Here is a 20,656-nt window from a genome sequence, read left to right on the forward strand (position 1 = left end):
CCCTCTCATTATTCTTCATCCCCTCTCCCGATAGTCTCTGTCCTCTCTTCCAGTATTCTCCGTCCTGTCTCCAGTTCTTCCCCGTCCCCCCTCTCATTATTCTTCATCCCCTCTCCCAGTAGTCTCTTTCCTCTCTTCCAGTATTCTCCGTCCTGTCTCCAGTTCTTCCCCGTCCCCCCTCTGATTATTCTTCATCCCCTCTCCCAGTAGTCTCTTTCCTCTCTTCCAGTATTCTCCGTCCTGTCTCCAGTTCTTCCCCGTCCCCCCTCTGATTATTCTTCATCCCCTCTCCCAGTAGTCTCTTTCCTCTCTTCCAGTATTCTCCGTCCTGTCTCCAGTTCTTCCCCGTCCCCCCTCTCATTATGCTTCATCCCCTCTCCCGATAGTCTCTGTCCTCTCTTGCAGTATTCTTCGTCCTGTCTCCTGGTATTCCCTGTCCCCCCTCTCATTATTCTTCATCCCCTCTCCCGATAGTCTCTGTCCTCTCTTGCAGTATTCTTCGTCCTGTCTCCCGGTATTCCCTGTCCCCCCTCTCAATATTCTTCATCCCCTCTCTCTGTAGTCTCTGTCCTCTCTTCCAGTATTCTCTGTCCTGTCTCCCGTTATTCCCCGTCCCCCCTCTCATTATTCTTCATCCCCTCTCCCAGTAGTTTCTTTCCTCTCTTCCAGTATTCTCCGTCCTGTCTCCCGTTATTCCCTGTCCCCCCTCTCATTATTCTTCATCCCCTCTCCTGATAGTCTCTGTCCTCTCTTGCAGTATTCTTCGTCCTGTCTCCCGGTATTCCCTGTCCCCCCTCTCATTATTCTTCATCCCCTCTCCCGATAGTCTCTGTCCTGTCTTGCAGTATTCTTCGTCCTGTCTCCCGGTATTCCCTGTCCCCCCTCTCATTATTCTTCATCCCCTCTCCTGATAGTCTCTGTCCTCTCTTGCAGTATTCTTCGTCTTGTCTCCCGGTATTCCCTGTCCCCCCTCTCATTATTCTTCATCCCCTCTCCTGATAGTCTCTGTCCTCTCTTGCAGTATTCTTCGTCCTGTCTCCCGGTATTCCCTGTCCCCCCTCTCAATATTATTCATCCCCTCTCTAGTTGTTCTCAGCCCCCTCTTAAAGGGAATCTGTCACCCCATTTTTGAGATATCATATAATGCTATCATTCAATTGTGTGTCACATAAGGATTCTCTTAGTACTTTTGCTTCCCCCTGACCCCGCTCCTTTCATGCATAAATACCTTGTTTATATCGGTTCAGATGTATGTAAACTGCCGCTGTCCGGTCCGCTGGGCGGGGCTTATTCACCTGCTCCCCCCTCCCTGTCTTGCACTACACATTTCTTCTTGTTCACTCTCCTGCTATTCCCCGTCCCCTCACCCGTTATTCTGTATCCCCATTCCGGCTATTCTTGATCCTCTTCCCCTTTCTCTCTCCACCACAGTCCTCCCCATGATACCTGGTGTTGCTAGCCGGCTGAGGTGGTAAGGGTTGCAGCAGACAGTGGTGCCCTCTCCACTCTTCCACCAGAAGTTCTCGCAGTGGCTCAGGCTCTTGAGCTCGGTTGTGCTGCGGACGTCCGGCCATCGGTACAGCCTGCAGACCAGCACCTGAGGCGGGAGTACCTGTTTGCCAGCGCGCCCTTCCCAGGGCAACCAGACGCAGCCGGAGTCCCAGCGCCCCCGACTCTCCACTGCCTCTGACAGCTGCCACAGCTGCTCATCTTTTAGCTTCTTAAACAGAAGGTGGGCAGCTGGCCGCAAGGCATTGTGGAGGTCCTCAGGAGTTGGAGACACCCCTTCTCCTTGACAACGGCTTGGTGTTGAGCAGCGCTTCTTCCAAAGCTGCCACACCAAGAGAGAGCGTCGAGACCGCAACATAAGAGGTAGACGAGTGCTGAATACAGGCCAGGAGAACCTGCAGGAGAGGAGGAGAACTGGCGTCACTGTGAATCACGGCTCCAGCCACAAGGGTTCAGGAGGACAGAGGACACTTACCGCCTCAGTCACAGGTTATGTGGGTAACACGACAGCAGCGGAGATGTTAGGGAGCGAAGAGGAGACTCATCCAACGTTACACGTGCAGCCACCAGGAGGCGTTGTCCTGCTGTCACATGGCACAAAGGAATACGAGAAAACATCATGAGAGCAGAATAGTGAGTGCAGCTCTGGAGTATAATACAGGATGTAACTCAGGATCAGTAATGTATGCACACAGTGACTGCACCAGCAGAATAGTGAGTGCAGCTCTGGGGTATAATACAGGATGTAACTCAGGATCAGTAATGTAATGTATGCACACAGTGACTGCACCAGCAGAATAGTGAGAGCAGCTCTGGAGTATAATACAGGCTGTAACTCAGGATCAGTAATGTATGTACACAGTGACTGCACCAGCAGAATAGTGAGTACAGCTCTGGAGTATAATACAGGATGTAACTCCAGATCAGTAATGTATGCACACAGTGACTGCACCAGCAGAATAGTGAGTGCAGCTCTGGAGTATAATACAGGATGTAACTCAGGATAAGTAATGTAATGTATGTACACAGTGATTGCACCAGCAGAATAGTGAGTGCAGCTCTGGAGTATAATACAGGATGTAACTCAGGATCAGTAATGTAATGTATGTACACAATGACTGCACCAGCAGAATAGCGAGTACAGCTCTGGGGTATAATACAGGATGTAACTCAGGATCAGTAATGTATGTACACAGTGACTGCACCAGCAGAATAGTGAGTGCAGCTCTGGAGTATAATACAGAATGTAACTCAGGATCAGTAATGTAATGTATGTACACAGTGACTGCACCAACAGAATAGTGAGAGCAGCTCTGGAGTATAATACAGGATGTAACTCAGGATCAGTAATGTAATGTATGCACACAGTGACTACACCAGCAGAATAGTGAGTGCAGCTCTGGAGTATAATACAGGATGTAACTCAGGATCAGTAATGTATGTACACAGTGACTACACCAGCAGAATAGTGAGTGCAGCTCTGGAGTATAATACAGGATGTAACTCAGGATCAGTAATGTATGTACACAGTGACTGCACCAGCAGAATAGTGAGTGCAGCTCTGGAGTATAATACAGGATGTAACTCAGGATCAGTAATGTAATGTATGCACACAGTGACTGCACCAGCAGAATAGTGAGTGCAGCTCTGGAGTATAATACAGGATGTAACTCAGGATCAGTAATGTATGTACACAGTGACTGCACCAGCAGAATAGTGAGTGCAGCTCTGGAGTATAATACAGGATGTAACTCAGGATCAGTAATGTAATGTATGCACACAGTGACTGCACCAGCAGAATAGTGAGTGCAGCTCTGGAGTATAATACAGGATGTAACTCAGGATCAGTAATGTATGTACACAGTGACTGCACCAGCAGAATAGTGAGTGCAGCTCTGGAGTATAATACAGGATGTAACTCAGGATCAGTAATGTAATGTATGTACACAGTGACTGCACCAGCAGAACAGTGAGTGTAGCTCTGGGGTATAATACAGGATGTAACTCAGGATCAGTAATGTAATGTATGTACACAGTGACTGCACCAGCAGAATAGTGAGTGCAGCTCTGGAGTATAATACAGGATGTAACTCCGGATCAGTAATGTATGTACACAGTGACTGCACCAGCAGAATAGTGAGTGCAGCTCTGGAGTATAATACAGGATGTAACTCAGGATCAGTAATGTAATGTATGCACACAGTGACTGCACCAGCAGAATAGTGAGTGCAGCTCTGGAGTATAATACAGGATGTAACTCAGGATCAGTAATGTATGTACACAGTGACTGCACCAGCAGAATAGTGAGTGCAGCTCTGGAGTATAATACAGGATGTAACTCAGGATCAGTAATGTAATGTATGCACACAGTGACTGCACCAGCAGAATAGTGAGTGCAGCTCTGGAGTATAATACAGGATGTAACTCAGGATCAGTAATGTATGTACACAGTGACTTCACCAGCAGAATAGTGAGTGCAGCTCTGGACACACCCCAGAAGAGGAGGAGCGTCGCAGCTGAGCCTCTGCAGGCTGGGGTTTTGCTAAGCTCCTGGGAAGGGAGGTTTTTTTTTCCTGCAAGGACTTTCCATCTGCCCCCTTCCCAGGAAAGAGGACTCTCCCTGGGACTGAGCGCCGGGGCTCTGCCCCTGGCTCCCACCCTCCGGCAAGCCAGCTGGGGGTGGGGGGCCTCATCCACCACCAGGAGGCCCAAGGCACAGTCAGCCAGTCCCAGGGATGGGGAAAAAGCGGACCCCAGGGGGCCGCAAGGCTCCAGGGTCCGGGACCCCTGAAGTGAAGGCTGTGGCGGGCCCTTCCCCCGGAGGTGCAGCAGCCGGCAGAGGTGAGGCGGGGCCCCCCCTTAACATCTGGGGCTCCAAGGTTGCGGGAGAGCCAGCTACCACCTACGCCTCCCGCATTCATGCCCACCTCTCCGAGTACGAGGAGGCCGGCAAGCAGCTCAGGAGACTCCGGGGGGAGTTGGAGGGAGCCCGGGTCATCAGTAAAAACAGGCTCCCTGCCTCAAAGAGAGCGGAGGTCACCGCCACGGTCAAGCGGCTGAAAGGGGAGATTCGGGCCCTGGAGGACAGGCGAAGTTCCATCATGGCCGGCAGCGGCCCCTTCCAGGAAAAGCTGCAGAACGAGGACCGGTTCAGGGCCATGGCCGGTGGGTTTCCTGGGGGGTCAGGAGTCCCCATCCAGGTGGAGGAAAGCGAGGAGGAGGAAGAGCAAGATGGCGCCCACACCACACCCGGGCCGCCTCCACCTGAAGACCTGGCGGACACCAGCGAGAGCCAGGTAACATGCAGCGAGATAGCCCCTGAGCAGGTGGCCCTCCCGCTGGACTCCAGTAACGCGGAGGAAAGCGGGAGCGAGGGGGAGGATGGAGGGAGCGGGAGTAGTTCTGAGGGGGGCTGCCTCATCCTTAAACAAGTACGGCAGACTGAATCCCCAGCACGGTTTGGCACGCTGTTGTTTGGGTATGAGGTCTGCCCGGAGGATGGGGCAACCGGGAAGAGGAGAAACAGGAGGCGCAGGCGTAAGGTTTCTGAAGGCGTGGAGGAACAACTGGTTTTTGCTCCTCTTCCCGGGGCCCCTCTGTCCCGCTGTGTGGAACCCGCTACCCACCCTGGCTCGGGCCCTGTGGTGGGTCCGCAGCAAGGGAGCGGGGAGAGAGATGACTGTTGTGACCTGACTGTCGCATCTGGTGACAGTTCAGACCAGGGCAGCGACATGGAGGTCGGTGCTGGTTGTGGTGTTGGTGGTGGTGTCCAGGCTCAGCCCTCGGTGGCAGGGGGGGCTGGCCTGGCACCAGGCAAAGTTGGTAAAGCCAGGGCCGCACCTCCGGCGGCGAGTGCTGGGGCTTCTGGACCCCCCACGTACGGATCCGCTAAGTCTGGATCGCTAGTGGGGGTCCAGAAGCCTAGGAAGGGCGAACAGAACATCAAGCAGCAGCTGAGGCGGTGCAAAGTGCTGGTCGCTCCCATGTCGGCGCCTGTGGTGAGAGCGGGGTCTCCGGCACGTCAACCCAAAAAGGGGTCCGTGCAGGGGGCTCTGCCGCCGCTGGGCGACGAGGGGGAGTGGCCGGCCTTGCCCGTCTCAAGTGGTGGGCATAGGGTGGCGGCGGTGGTCCGTGAGGGGGGCGTGGCCTCCCCGAGTGTTGCCCGGCCTGCAAAGGCTGCGGCGTGTGGGGGGGGCATGTCCTCCTCGGCCGTCGTCCCACCCGCTGCGTCTGCGTCGCCCGGGGGGGCGTGGCCTCGCAAGGGGTCGCTGCTCTGCCCGTGGTGGCTGTGACTGGCGGGGGGGCGTGGCCTCAGCGGTCGCGGCTCCGCCCGCTGTGCTCGCGTCACCCGGGGGGCCGTGGCCTCGCAGGGGGCCGCGGCTCTGCCTGGGGTGGCTGCGACCGGCGGGGGGGGCGTGGCCGCTGCGGGCCCGCTGCCCTCTGTCCCACCCACCCTTCTAAGTAATGCTGTGCTGCCCCCAAAAGCTGGCGGAGAGTTGTCGGGGTCCCCGGCCCACCTACCTTCATCTGGGGGTGCGGGGACTCTGGCGCTCCCTGGCAAGCCGGCGGCGGGGGTGAAGAAAAGTGCAGGGCAGGGAGCGGTGCCAGTGGCCGTCCCTGCCCAGAGCAAGGAAACCTTAGAAAAAGGAAAAAAAATGGAGCTGAAACCAGGAGCTGCTGTTGCTCCTAGGCCCAGCCAGGGCAGGGTGCATGATGTCATCTGCACTGAGGCATTTAAAGGGGCAGCAGCGCTCCTGGACAGGAGCTGGAGTAGCTCCCAGCAAGAGAGCTCAGGGCCCCCAGCAGGCAAAGAGAGGAACTGCACTGGTTCGGGAAATGTAAATAATGTAAATAATGTTGCTATGTTCACCAATTGTGCAAGTGAGAGTGAGTACGAAAGTGGAGTGGACATATTTGAGGAGATGTTTGCTGAAGTGAATGGTGATATGAGTGACATGGATGAAGGAGTGAGTGCTACTGTGAATGTGGGTGAGTGTGCTGGAGTGAATGCTGGGGTGAATGCAAATAATAAAAGAGTGAATGGGAGAGTGAGTGGGAGGACGAATGAGGGTGCTGGCACAAGTGGTGGTAGTGGTGGGAGGGCTGGCCCGTCTGCCCCCCTGGCCGCAAGACCCCAACATAGTTATGCGGGGGCCGCGGCTGGGGGTCGGGGTGGTCCTCGGGGTGGTCCTGGGGGGGTCTCCTCGCCTCCGGGCTCCAGGGACGGCGCTTTGCACCACCGTTTCCTGGAGGCCCTCAAAAAAGGAGAAAGGTCGATAGTGGTAGAGGGGAGGACAGTGGACTTGTCTTTCTGGATAGAGAGACACGGCCTTGCTGCCTTCCAAAACCAAAGGGAGGGAGGGACTGTTTGGTCTCTCCCCACAGCCGGGAAGGGGCCGCAAAGGAGGAATGTGGTCCGTCTTAGGTGGGGGGGCAGTGAAGCTTGTCCACCTAGGAGCAAGGTGGTGGAGCTCCTCCTTAAGATGGGCTTCGGGGCGAATGACATCTTTGCCCTGATACATCCTTCGGCGTCCCGCTTCTTCGACGTCAGCTTTGTGCGGCCAGAGGGGCTTGAGCTCTTCTGGTCTAACTATGAGCTGGTGCGGGAAGAGCCCGGATGGCGAGACTTCGTTGCGCAAGCGGTGTCTCGCCAAAATTCCGTCAAGCGAGTGACCGTGGTCACTTGTAACGAGTCACTTGCCGGCGTGGACATTATGACGTGGCTTTCCCGTTACGGGGAAGTCACCGAGGTCCCCAAAAAGAACAGGGACGAATTCGGCATCTGGTCGGGGGGCTGGACCTTCATGGTTAAACTGAAGGTTTCCGGCGGCACGGTCACCCACATCCCTTCCTCGGCGTTCCTGGGAAGGAACAGGATCCTGGTCTTCTACCAGGGGCAACCGAAGGTCTGCCACAAGTGCGGCGACCCCACTCACTTCAGCGCTAGCTGCAAGGTACAGAAATGTGCCTTGTGTGGTGGGGTAGGTCATCTGGCCGCCTCGTGTAAGGACATTCGGTGTCACTTGTGTGGTGACCTAGGTCACCCTCTCAGCCGCTGCCCTCGCTCCTTTTCTAATGCCGCTGCAGGCCCGGCGGGAGGAGTCCGTGAGGGAGAAACCTCTGGCGGCGCTCCTGCAGCTGTGGCAGGTGGTGGCGGAGGGGAAGGGGCTGAGGGACTGGTGAGGAAGGGCAATGCCAAGGTGAGGGGCCCCGCGTATGTGCGGAGGCAAGAAAAACGCCATGGGGGTGGGGGGCAGGTGAAGTCTCGGGCAACCGGGTCGATGCCTGCTCCTCCCTCCAGGCCCGTGGCAAAAGCCTCTGAGGTCCTGAGGGAGAGTGTGGTGAGAGAGGAGATCAGGAGGATGGAGAGGGAGGATAAAGCGGCTGACTCGGACGGGTCCTCACAGTATGAAAGTGTTGATGAGGAGGTCCAGGAGCAGCCTACAGCAGCGGGTGGCAAAAGTAAACGTGCCAATCGTAACAAATCGGGGGGGAAGAAGGCTGGCAAGCCTTCAAAATCTCCCCCGCCCCCGACCACCAGGGTGCGCACGGAAGGGCCCGCTGACCCCCCTCTGATTGATCTCTCCAACCGGTTCAGCGTCCTCGGAGGCTCGGATGATGGGCCGCAAGACGAGGATGCTGGGCCGGGGGTACCACCGGAGGGTCCTTCGGGGGATGGTGGGGTCCGTCCCTCAGGTGGCAGTGTTCCTCCTGGGGGGGGGACAGACCTGGAACCCGGGGGCGAGGACACCGGGGGGGGTGGGATGGACACAACGGGAGCTTCCCTGAAAAGGAAGGTGTCCGACCCCTCCCCAGGTGGAGGTGATAGCAGTGGTAAGAAGTTGGCCATCCAACTTGATCACCCATGATGGCGGAACTCGCCCCGTTGACGCTGGCATCTATTAATGTTGCCAGCATAAAGTCAGATGCGTCTCGTTTCACGGCCTTTGATTTTTTCTCCCGGATTGAGGCAGAAATTTTATTCTCGCAAGAGACCAGACTAACAGACATGGGGGCCATCTATAAAGCACGGAGGGAGTGGAGGTGCGGGCCCTCATACTGGTCTCTTGCGGCCGAGCCGTATAGCGGGGTGGCAGTCCTTTTTAAGACTGCAGCTGTTGAATGCCGACGGGTTACTGAGTTGGAAATGGGGAGGTGCCTGATCCTAGATGTCTTCATGAGGGGACAGAGCTCCGGCTCATCAACATCTACGGCCCGCAGTCCAAGTGGGACCGCAAATGTCTCTTCCTGAGGATCAAGCCCTTTCTTTTTACGAGCCGGCAGGTGGTCTTCGGTGGGGACTTCAACACCATTACGAGGTCCCGTGACCGGGGGGGTCCCGGAGATCGCCTGGCTTATGATAGCGTCGCGTTGAATAGCATAGCCAGCGAAGCTCGCCTGGTGGATGTCCACATCCGGCACACCCCAGGTCACGGAGGTTTCACCTACCATAGGGGTAGCTGTAGGTCTAGAATAGACAGGTTTTTTTTGAAGGAGGACGCCATCTTTTCTGCTGTGTCCGCCGTTGAGGTGGAGTTCTCCGATCACTGTCTAATTTTCTTTTCTCTGAATGTTGCAGAGACTCATCGGATGGGAAGAGGGCTGTGGAAGCTCAATTCGTCCCTGCTGGAAGAAGCGGAGGTGAGACAATCCTTCGAGGACTTTCTTCAGAGCCAGGTACCGCTGTTGGATCTCTGTAGTAGTAAGTCAGAGTGGTGGGAGATCTTCAAAAAGCGGGTGGCGGGGTTCTTCCGTCAGCTCTAGAGCCTCAGGAGTCTGAACAGGCACCGCTTGTACCAGGCCCTGGGGAGGAAACTCGAGCAGCTTGTCTCGACTGGAGGTGACCGTGAGGAAATCTCCAGAGTGAAATCTTTGCTCAAGAGGTGTCAGTATGATAGACACACATCTTTAGTTTTTGAGAGGGACTTCGGGAAGTACCGCTCACCCGACCCTTACAGAAACTGTAAGATGTCAGTGAATTGTAAGATGGTGACAGGACTGATCGACAGTACGGGGTCCCTGAACAGATCCAAATCAGGGATCCTGGAGGTGGTCAGATCCTTCTACTCACACCTCTTGGAAAAGAAGGATCTGGATCGGGACAGGATGTCGGCTTTCCTGGCTGAAACCGTCCCTGAGCCAGGGGGTGATCCCTCTCTTGGTGTTTTGGCAGAGGAAATCAGGGAAGAGGAAGTGAGACTGGCCATTGATGGGCTTCGGCCCAAGAAATCGCCAGGTCCGGATGGCTTAACATCCGAGTTCTATAAGACTTTTAGGGACTCCTTGGTCCCCCTCTTGACAGGGGTATTTAATGAGTGTCTCTCCTCGGGCACTCTTCCCGACTCAATGAGGAAGTCAGCCCTCATTATTCTGTCAAAGGGTAAGGATCCGTCCCGTATCGAGAATTGGCGTCCCATAGCGCTTCTCGATACGGACCGGAAGGTTCTGGCCAAGGTGCTGTTTAATCGGCTGGTGAAGTTTGCACCCCGGCTCCTTTCAGGGGCCCAGCATTGCTCTGTTCCGGGCCGCAGTACTTTTAGTGCTGTGCTCGGTGTCCGAGAGGCAGTGGAGCAGGGTAGGGCAGGTCACTGGAGGGGGTACTTGCTGTCATTAGATCAAGCGAAAGCCTTTGACCGGGTCAACCACGAGTACCTCTGGTCCGTCCTTTTGAGGTATGGTCTGCCTGGGAGGTTTGTAAAATGGTTAGAGATCTTGTACCAAGGGGCTGAGACTTTTCCGCTGGTGAACGGTTGGTCAGGTCGCCCTTTTGAGGTGGGTTCTGGGGTCCGTCAGGGCTGTCCGCTGAGCCCGCTTTTATACGTGTTCGCGATCGATCCCTTCCTAAGGAGGGTAGATCGTGGACCGTTGGCGGGAGTCGGGATGGACCAGGCGGGCTCTGGGTCCTCTCTGAGGGTGGTGGCGTATGCCGATGATGTTTCCCTTTTCGTGTCCTCGAGAAGGGAGGCGGATTGGGTCATGTCGGAGGTAGTGCGCTACTCGGAGGTATCCGGGTCCATGATCAACCGGGATAAGTGTGAAAGTCTCTGGCTGGGAGGGGGAGATCCCAGGTTTGATCTCCCGGACACCCTTCCAGGGCCCCAGGCCACCGCCAAAATTCTAGGCATCGAATTTGGCCCCGGGGATTACCCCCAGCAAAATTGGGAGGGCAGACTTAAGATCGCTGCCCAAAAGGTGGACCAATGGAAGGGTTGGTCTTTAACCCTGAGGGAAAGGGTTGCCCTGGCTAAAGGCTTTCTGCTACCTTTATTAATATACCTGGGCAGTGTGTGCATTTTGCCGGAACCTCTCTGGACACGGGTCTATAGCCTGTTCTTCCAATTGTTATGGGGGAATAGGCTTAACCTAATCAAGAGGGAGGTTACATACCGTACGAGGAGACTAGGCGGGTTGGGTATGGTAGACCCGGTGGTGTTTCTAGTAAACACCTTTCTTAAGACTAACATCTCCAACCTCTGGCTAGAGAGGGCTCCTCCGTGGGTAGTCTCCTGCAAGGGTTGGCTTTGGCCTTTCTTCCAGGAATGGGAGACAGGAGGGCAGGTGAAGGACCTACGCACACCTCATGGGCATCTCCCGGCTTACGCTACCCCGGTTCTGAAGGTGATCCGCCGGTGGGGTCTGGGAATGTGGGAAATCAGGACCATGTCGAGGCAATGCCTTGACAGGAGGGTCCTGTTGACCCATTTCCAGAAGCCCCTGGCCCTTAAGGATTGCCCAGGCCGGGATCTGGAGGTCGGGCTGGGGCTTTTAAATTCTAAGCGGATCCCCATGAAGTTTTGGGACTTGACCTGGCGTTGCTTCCACGGGAAGCTGTATGTAAAGGATAACCTGAAGTGCAGGAAATCCGATGATCGGGGTTGTCCCCGTGAGGAGTGTGGCGACGTGCTGGAAAGCATGGAGCACTTCCTGCTTCAGTGTCCCTTTAATGCAGAGGTGTACAACAGGGTGGGTGCTTCCATACGTTGGCCGCGGCTGGCGTCCCTCTCCTACGCTGAGTGGGTTTATGGAGCGTTCAGATCCCTGGGTGGCCGGGACCCGTGCACTTTATTTCTAGTCAGTGTAGTGGTTAGGTTCTACACTTGGAATGCACGGTGCCTAGTTTCGACGCGGAAAAAAACCCTCCCAAGGGATGAGGTGGTAGGAAACATCTTGGGTGACCTGGTGAAGGTCCGTTCTTTGGAGTTCGAAAGGTTGGGTGTGAGGAAGGCCTCTTGGCTTTGGAGAGGCCTCTCCTTTTAAAAACGCACTCAAGGGAGAGCTAGCTCCGTGTGAATGAGGGTAGGGATAGCATAAGTTTCACTGGGTGTGCTAGGGACAGAAGTAGGGGCAGATAGGGACAGGGAGGGACAGGCACTGAGGGACAGATAGAAAGTTAGTTATATTAAGTTAGGTGGAGTAGGGACAGGAAGGGACAGATAGGGACAGTTTCTTTAGGGACAGAAGCAGGGACAGTCTTAGTTGTTGAGGGACAGGGTGAATGAGTTAGTGAGGGACGGGGCCTCGAGAACTCCTTTTCCTGGTGGTGGGCTAAAGCATGCCACTCTAGACTTTTGTTTTGGAAACATAGAGCATTAATGGATATTGGGCTTGCAGGCACTGATCTTGGGTCTGCAAAGGAAAGTGTGTGGTGGCAAGCCAAAACAAATATGGTAATAATGTTATGTGGTGTATATGTAGATATATATTGTATATTTGTATTTTTGTGTATTATACATACTTTCTTTTGTTTTAGTTAGGAGTGCATGGGAGGGTGTAGTGAGGTTGGGAGGGGGGTGAATGGGGGGTGAGAATGGGAAAAGAGGACCTTTATCTGAAGGGAAAGTGGATGGACAAATCGTGGAAAGGAAAAGAAGAATGGACCACGTGGTAAATAGCATAGGTTTTGGGTGGAGCCGGGTGAGGGTTTTCCTCTTGGAGCATAAACTGTTTTTGCCAAGAGATAGATGTGATAGGCCATGAACATTGATGGACCTTGTGTGTTTCGTGTAATGGGCCATGGACTTTTGGACCTTGGGTGTGGTGGGGGGATGATAAATTAAAAAAAAAAAAAAAAAAAAGGAAAAAAAAATTAATAAAATTTAAAAAAAAAAAAAAGGAAAAAAAATTATTAAAATTTAAAAAAAAAAAAAAAAAATTTTCGTAGAGGTGTTAGGCTGGTGCTGGGGTTTTGCCAGTATAAGTGGCTATGGTTTTTTTTAAGGCAGAAGGGCCGGAATATGTTTTTTTTTCTTTATTACTTGTATATAGGTATGGGTGCAAAGCGCGAATGGAGTGTGAAAGGGTGTGCGTAGGGGATGAATGTGTTACATAGGGGTTTCTTTATTTCAAGTTGTATAGGGGTGGAGGGATCCTGCTGGGGCCCTCTAGGCTGGAAAGCCTGGGGGATCAGGTAAAATTGCGAGGTTTGCACAAATATTTATGTCGGGAGCATTGTTTATCTGCTATGTATTGTGTTTTGTATTAGGCCTCTTTCACACATCAGGTTTTCGCCGTCAGGCGCGATCCGGCGCTTTTGACAGAAACCGGATCCGGCGAAATGCAATGCCGGATCCGTTTTCCCCCCCATTGACTTGCATTTGCGCCGGATCGCGCCGGATGGCCATGCGTTTCATCCGGTTTTCGCCGGATCCGGCAATGTGTCGCGATCCGGCGTCTGGAAAAAACGGTGACTGTAACGTTTTTTGTCTCCGTCGAAAAAGCCGGATCCGGCGCGTCCGGCTTTTTCACACAACGAAAGCCTATGAGCGCCGCAATGCGCCGGATCCGGCGAAAGCCGGATCCGTCGGCCGGATCCGGTTTTTTGGTCTGAGCATGCTCAGTAGCTCTGCCCACAAGACATATATAAAAGCAAGACAGTGGGACCCACAGCCACACCCAACATGCCACCCAAGAAAGCAACCAAGCGAAGCAGGAGAAGGCAGGAGACCACTGCAGCACCATCAGCACCACCACCACCCCAAATGGAGCAGCAAATAGAACATGCTGAGGAGGGGAGGCCAGCAGCAGATGAGAGACGGTAATTATCAAATCCCCCATTCCTCCAAACTAGGGCTATTGAATATCAAGATATTCATTGGCCCTTTGTTTCTCTTTATTCAACAGCCGCCCAAGAGATGCAGCAGCAGCAGCAGCAGCACTGGCTTCACTGGCAGCAGCTGTAACACCACCCACAGCCATGGAGTCTGGCCAGCAAGAGGACAGCACATCTTCTGGGAGCCCTCCCTCGCATCGTCAGCGTTTGACGGTAAGTTTTTATTTCCAAAATCCATCATCTCTGTAATATATGTCTATTCATTGCCTTTTATTTCAAAACAGGAATCACAAGATGAAGAGGAGCTCCCAGAAGAAGAAGGAAGGGGTGGACAGACACCTGGAGTGGGCTCACAATTCGTAAGTTTTTTGCATTAAACGCAGAAACACAACATCACACTACACACAACACATAGAAAACAATGTTCTGCAGACCACACACAGCAAACAAATGCCTACATCCAAAGACATAACTTTTTTGTTTTCTTCTCTAGTCTTCCCAATCTGGTGCTTGGCCAAGAGGTCCTCGCAGTGCCTCCCAGGGTCGTCGGCGACAGCAACGCGGCGGTCACCAGCGTGTAAGTATAAATATTTTTGCTTTGTTTTTTTGCACTTTTTATTTCATTTCTTTTGTGGAGGCTAATTATGTTATTTTTGTCTTTTTCTTTAACAGCCTTCACAGCGTGCTCCCGACTCTGACGGTGAGGATGGAGGGATTGATGTGGACCGCCTCATCGATCTCGTCAGAGAAAGGGAGCCGCTCTGGAATATGGCTGACCGCCGCCACGCTGACCTGATCGTTACCCGACGACTCTGGGAGGAAATCTGTTCGCTCCTTGTGGGCCGCTGGGAGGACCTCGAAGCTCGGGCCCAGATTAAAGAGCGTAAGTATATACAGTACCGGTTGCTTGATGTAAACCAGTGTTTCCCGAACTCCAGTCCTCGTGGTCCCCACGGATCATGTGTTCAGGATTTCTATTTACTATAGAAATCATGAAAACATGACCCCTGGGGACCATGAGGACTGGAGTTTGGGAAACACTGATGTTGTATACTAACCACTCCTTTCTTGTTTCAGGGAACAGAATTGTGAATCGGTGGCGGTCTGTGAGGGATCGTTTCAAGAAGGAGTTCAATAAAGAGATGCGGGCCCCGAGTGGATCTGGAGGACGCAGGAGCAAGTACAAGTACGCAGAAGCCCTGTCGTTCCTCCGGGAAACAATGGTCACCAGAAGGTAAATATTACACACCACATGTGAAAAAAAATGTTAGATGTAAAAAATTTTTTCAGCCAGGGCCATACCATGTCAGTATTTTAATTGTTTTTTTTTTCTCTTTATTCCACAGCACGGTGAGCAGCACTCGGGAGCCGGCACGATTGGACCCTTCTGAGGCGATCCCTGAGGAGACCGGCACCGAGGGACACTTCGACCGCCCCGGTACATCTGCACCTTCCCAGCCTTCCCACACATTCGACCCATCTGTCCCATCCACCAGCACAGGAGCATCGTGGCCGCCTACATTACATGAAGCTGCTGGTGAGGAGATCGCTTTCCCTTTACCCCACCCTTCTGCCCCTGCCACCTCTAGTACACCTGCGGGTACTGGGCGGCAGCGGCAGAGGGGTCAGGAAAAGAGTTATGCGCCAGAGTTCTTGCATCTGAATGCATCTTTCCAGAACTGTCTCAAAGTCTTGTCAGAGCAAATATCCGCAGGCTATCAGCAGATCAACTCCAGCATTCTGGAGGTGAAGACACTTCTGCAAACCATGCATTCAGAAGCAAGATCTTCGCCAAACCACACCTTTTTCAGGTCTGTTGTGGAGCGCATGGAAACGCTCTCTCCTGCCCAGCAGATGCATGTAATGCATTCATGCCACGCTGCTCTCCAGCAAGTTACCTCCCAACCTCCTCCTCCTCCCACCACAGTAGTTCCTCCACCTGCACCCCCTCCAGCCACTTTCCATCCTCCCCCTCCTATTACATCTACACCCCCTCCAGCCACTTTCCATCCTCCCCCTCCTATTACATCTGCACCCCCTCCAGCCACTTTCCATCCTCCCCCTCCTATTACATCTACACCCCCTCCAGCCACTTTCCATCCTCCCCCTCCTATTACATACCATCCACCTCTAGCCACTTTCCATCCTCCCCCTCCTATTACATACCATCCACCTCCCCAGCACCATCCACCTCCCCAGCACCATCCACCTCCCCAGCACCATCCACCTCCCCAGCACCATCCACCTCCCCAGCACCATCCACCTCCCCAGCACCATCCACCTCCCCAGCACCATCCACCTCCCCAGCACCAGCAACCTCCCCAGCACCAGCAACCTCACCAGTACCAGCAACCTCCACAGTACCTGCAAACTCCCCAGTACCAGCAACCTCCCCAGTACCAGACATCTCCCCACTTCCAGCAACCTGCCCCGTACCAGACATCTCCCCACTTCCAGCAACCTGCCCCGTACCAGACATCTCCCCACTTCCAGCAACCTGCCCCGTACCAAACTCCTTCCCCATACAACTTGCCATCAACATCATCTGCTCCTACAGTCCCTGCCCAACCCTCCACTCCACCACCCACCACCTCTTCTGCTTCCCACATGTCCACCCATTCTGTAGTTTTTTCCACACCTTCACCTCTAACTGTTCCTTCCCCACCACGATCCCAGTCCTCTCTCCACACTCCCAGTGTCGAAGTGTCCCGCAGCCCCTACAGCAGTATTTCCACCACACACTACACAGAATTATAATGTGTGTATTTAAATAAAAATGACCAGTTTTATGGTTTCAGTTTTATAGTTTCAAAGTTTTATTAAACAAGTTTATTAAAATTTTAAAAAAGTTTACTAAAAAAAACATTTTTCAATAAAAGTTAAATTATTTTACACTGGTTGTCTGTCATTTCTTTCTGCGGCGAAAAAGGTTAAATACAGGGTATTTAAAAGGTGAAATGGTATTCAAAACTAGGTATATAACTGTGGGTAAATTTTAGCTTTTTGCCACAGTTGTGTTCCTGGTTGTGTTTGAAGCAAAGTATTTCACCTAAAAAGTTGTGTTTATTGTTGGTGATTTCCTAACAATGTACACAACTTTTGTTAAAAGGTGAAATACTTTGCATAAAACACAACCAGGTACACACCTGTGGCCTAAAGCTAAAAATAGAGACCATGACAAGATAGCCAACTTTGGTTGGCAAAGGTATATACTGTTGGTACAGAAGGTACACAAGTTTGGTTAGGGCACAAATCTTTCACACTCTGTCATCCTGCCAGTGTACTCTGCCTTGAGGTGACATAAAGTATAGTGCAAAATTGTCCCTCATTACTGAAACCGTCACAGAACTTCTAGTGGTAATGTCATGGTAATCTTGCAAGGTGGTTTCTTCAGAGGTGTCCTCAATGGAAATGGGTTCCTTGCAGATAACAAAATTGTGGAGTACCACGCAAGCTTTGATCACCTCGTCCACAGTTTCTGTCTTGAGGTTGATCGCAGTCAATAGGACCCGCCATTTGGCTGTCAGAATACCAAAGGTACATTCAACCATTCTTCTTGCTCTTGTGAGGCGGTAATTAAAAATGCGTTTTGGTCTTGTCAATCCTCTGCTAGTGTACGGTTTCAAAAGGTGTTCTGACAGCTGGAAGGCTTCATCCCCTACACAGACAAATGGCATAGGTGGACCAGATGTTTGCGGCAGCGGTCTAGGTGGTGGGAACTGGAAGGTGTTTCCATACAGTTTACGCCCCATGGCAGACAGTTTGAAAACTTGAGAGTCATTGGAGCGGCCATAGGCCCCAATATCAACCGCAATAAATTTGTATTCCGCGTCAGCGATGGCCATGAGGACAATTGAAAAATATTTCTTGTAATTGAAATATTCCGATCCCGATCCAGCTGGCTTTACAATGCGGATATGTTTCCCGTCCACAGCGCCCAAGCAGTTGGGAAACTGACATATCTGTTGAAACTTTTCTGAAATTTCAATCCACCTCTCTGTTGTGGGCTCTGGTAAAAACTCTTCAGCTAAGGAGTCCCACAGTGCACGGCATGTGTACTTCACAATTCCAGATATGGTGGAAATCCCGAGTCTGTACTGGAAATGCAGTGACGAAAGGGATTCTCCAGTTGCAAGAAATCTGTGGGGAATTAAAAAACAATAAATTAGTTTTAAATCACAGCATTACATACCAAAACTGAGCTATAACACTTGGAGATACAAACTACCACCAACAAGATTGCAGTGAAAGTGTGCTCTGATGCGATCACATCCAATAAATGTGGCTTACCTTAAAGTCACCATCAGACGCTCTGCGGGTGAAACAGAGAAGCGGCAATAGGTGTCCGCTTTTCTTATGAGGTGTGCAATGCGCTCCACCAAGTAATCAAAATTCTCCATTTTCATCCGAACATATCCAAAAAATTTATCCGGGTTTCGTCGAAGGTCCATGCAGAGTGTAGAATAGACCCCACGCGTCATTCTCTTGGCTGTGATGGGGTGGATCCACAAACGTCGTCTACGATGCCTGATGCGCTGCTGTCTCGCTCTCTCCTTCTCCAGAACAATCACCCTCAAACGATTCGCCTCCGCTATAAAATCCGCCAAATTCTTCAAAATATTTCCAATGACAACATCCATCTTCGCCAGTAACTTGCTCTTCTCTCCAACCTGCACTTTCTCCTCTACAACCTGTCAAAGAAGGGCTGTAGGAACATGCTATATATAGTTTTCCAGTAGCCAATCCCGTTCGGAAGGCCACAAGGGGCGATTTTAAAAACCGGATCCGGCGTAATCCGTCGAAAAAACGGATAGAAAAACGGATGAACCGGATGAGACGGATCCGGTTTTGTCTGTCCAGAAAAAGACGGATCCGGCAGAAAACCGGATCCGTCACATCCGGTTTTCAGAAACATTTGCCGGATCCGGCGTTCCGGCACGACGCCGGATCGCGCCTGACGCCGAAAACCTGATGTGTGAAAGTAGCCTTATGTAGTCTGTTATGTATTGTGTTTTGATACTTTTATAATAAAAAAGAGCTACAGGATTTAACTCAGGATCAGTAATGTAATGTATGCACACAGTGACTGCACCAGCAGAATAGCGAGTGCAGCTCTGGAGTATAATACAGGATGTAACTCAGGATCAGTAATGTAATGTATGTACACAGTGACTGCACCAGCAGAATAGTGAGTGCAGCTCTGGAGTATAATACAGGATGTAACTCAGGATCAGTAATGTAATGTATGCACACAGTGACTGCACCAGCAGAACAGTGAGTGTAGCTCTGGGGTATAATACAGGATGTAACTCAGGATCAGTAATGTAATGTATGTACACAGTGACTGCACCAGCAGAATAGTGAGTGCAGCTCTGGAGTATAATACAGGATGTAACTCAGGATCAGTAATGTATGTACACAGTGACTGCACCAGCAGAATAGTGAGTGCAGCTCTGGAGTATAATACAGGCTGTAACTCAGGATCAGTAATGTATGTACATAGTGACTACACCAGCAGAATAGTGAGTGCAGCTCTGGAGTATAATACAGGATGTAACTCAGGATCAGTAATGTATGTACACAGTGACTACACCAGCAGAATAGTGAGTGCAGCTCTGGAGTATAATACAGGATGTAACTCAGGATCAGTAATGTAATGTATGCACACAGTGACTGCACCAGCAGAACAGTGAGTGTAGCTCTGGGGTATAATACAGGATGTAACTCAGGATCAGTAATGTAATGTATGTACACAGTGACTGCACCAGCAGAATAGTGAGTGCAGCTCTGGAGTATAATACAGGATGTAACTCAGGATCAGTAATGTATGTACACAGTGACTGCACCAGCAGAATAGTGAGTGCAGCTCTGGAGTATAATACAGGATGTAACTCAGGATCAGTAATGTAATGTATGCACACAGTGACTGCACCAGCAGAATAGTGAGTGCAGCTCTGGAGTATAATACAGGCTGTAACTCAGGATCAGTAATGTAATTTATGTACACAGTGACTGCACCAGCAGAATAGTGAGTGCAGCTCTGGAGTATAATACAGGATGTAACTCAGGATCAGTAATGTATGTACACAGTGACTGCACCAGCAGAATAGTGAGTGCAGCTCTGGAGTATAATACAGGATGTAACTCAGGATCAGTAATGTAATGTATGCACACAGTGACTGCACCAGCAGAATAGTGAGTGCAGCTCTGGAGTATAATACAGGATGTAACTCAGGATCAGTAATGTAATGTATGCACACAGTGACTGCACCAGCAGAATAGTGAGTGCAGCTCTGGAGTATAATACAGGATGTAACTCAGGATCAGTAACGTAATGTATGTACATAGTGACTACACCAGCAGAATAGTGAGTGCAGCTCTGGAGTATAATACAGGATGTAACTCAGGATCAGTAATGTAATGTATGTACACAGTGACTGCACCAGCAGAATAGTGAGTGCAGCTCTGGAGTATAATACAGGATGTAACTCAGGATCAGTAATGTATGTACACAGTGACTGCACCAGCAGAATAGTGAGTGCAGCTCTGGAGTATAATACAGGATGTAACTCAGGATCAGTAATGTATGCACACAGTGACTGCACCAACAGAATAGTGAGAGCAGCTCTGGAGTATAATACAGGATGTAACTCAGGATCAGTAATGTAATGTATGCACACAGTGACTACACCAGCAGAATAGTGAGTGCAGCTCTGGAGTATAATACAGGATGTAACTCAGGATCAGTAATGTATGTACACAGTGACTACACCAGCAGAATAGTGAGTGCAGCTCTGGAGTATAATACAGGATGTAACTCAGGATCAGTAATGTAATGTATGCACACAGTGACTGCACCAGCAGAATAGTGAGTGCAGCTCTGGAGTATAATACAGGATGTAACTCAGGATCAGTAATGTATGTACACAGTGACTGCACCAGCAGAATAGCGAGTGCAGCTCTGGAGTATAATACAGGATGTAACTCAGGATCAGTAATGTAATGTATGCACACAGTGACTGCACCAGCAGAATAGTGAGTGCAGCTCTGGAGTATAATACAGGCTGTAACTCAGGATCAGTAATGTATGTACACAGT

At 51.5% G+C, this 20,656-nt stretch overlaps 1 protein-coding gene across 1 annotated transcript in view; it reads right to left on the reverse strand.

The window, feature by feature from the left end:
- LOC141055690 (mothers against decapentaplegic homolog 6-like) overlaps positions 1–20,656 on the reverse strand; it is a 58,245-nt gene that overhangs the window by 15,339 nt on the left and 22,250 nt on the right. Inside the window, exons 2-3 of the mRNA XM_073552378.1 lie at positions 1,985–2,093; positions 1,447–1,904 (exon numbers count right to left, since the gene is read on the reverse strand). Coding sequence (XP_073408479.1) covers positions 1,447–1,867 — 421 coding nt within the window. The 5' untranslated portion in view covers positions 1,868–1,904; positions 1,985–2,093. The remainder of the gene's footprint in view (positions 1–1,446; positions 1,905–1,984; positions 2,094–20,656) is intronic.

The sequence above is a fragment of the Dendrobates tinctorius genome, unplaced genomic scaffold (genome assembly GCF_039654945.1).
Source record: "Dendrobates tinctorius isolate UK_male_01 unplaced genomic scaffold, ASM3965494v1 ptg000189l, whole genome shotgun sequence".
NCBI classification, from domain to species: Eukaryota; Metazoa; Chordata; class Amphibia; order Anura; family Dendrobatidae; genus Dendrobates; species Dendrobates tinctorius.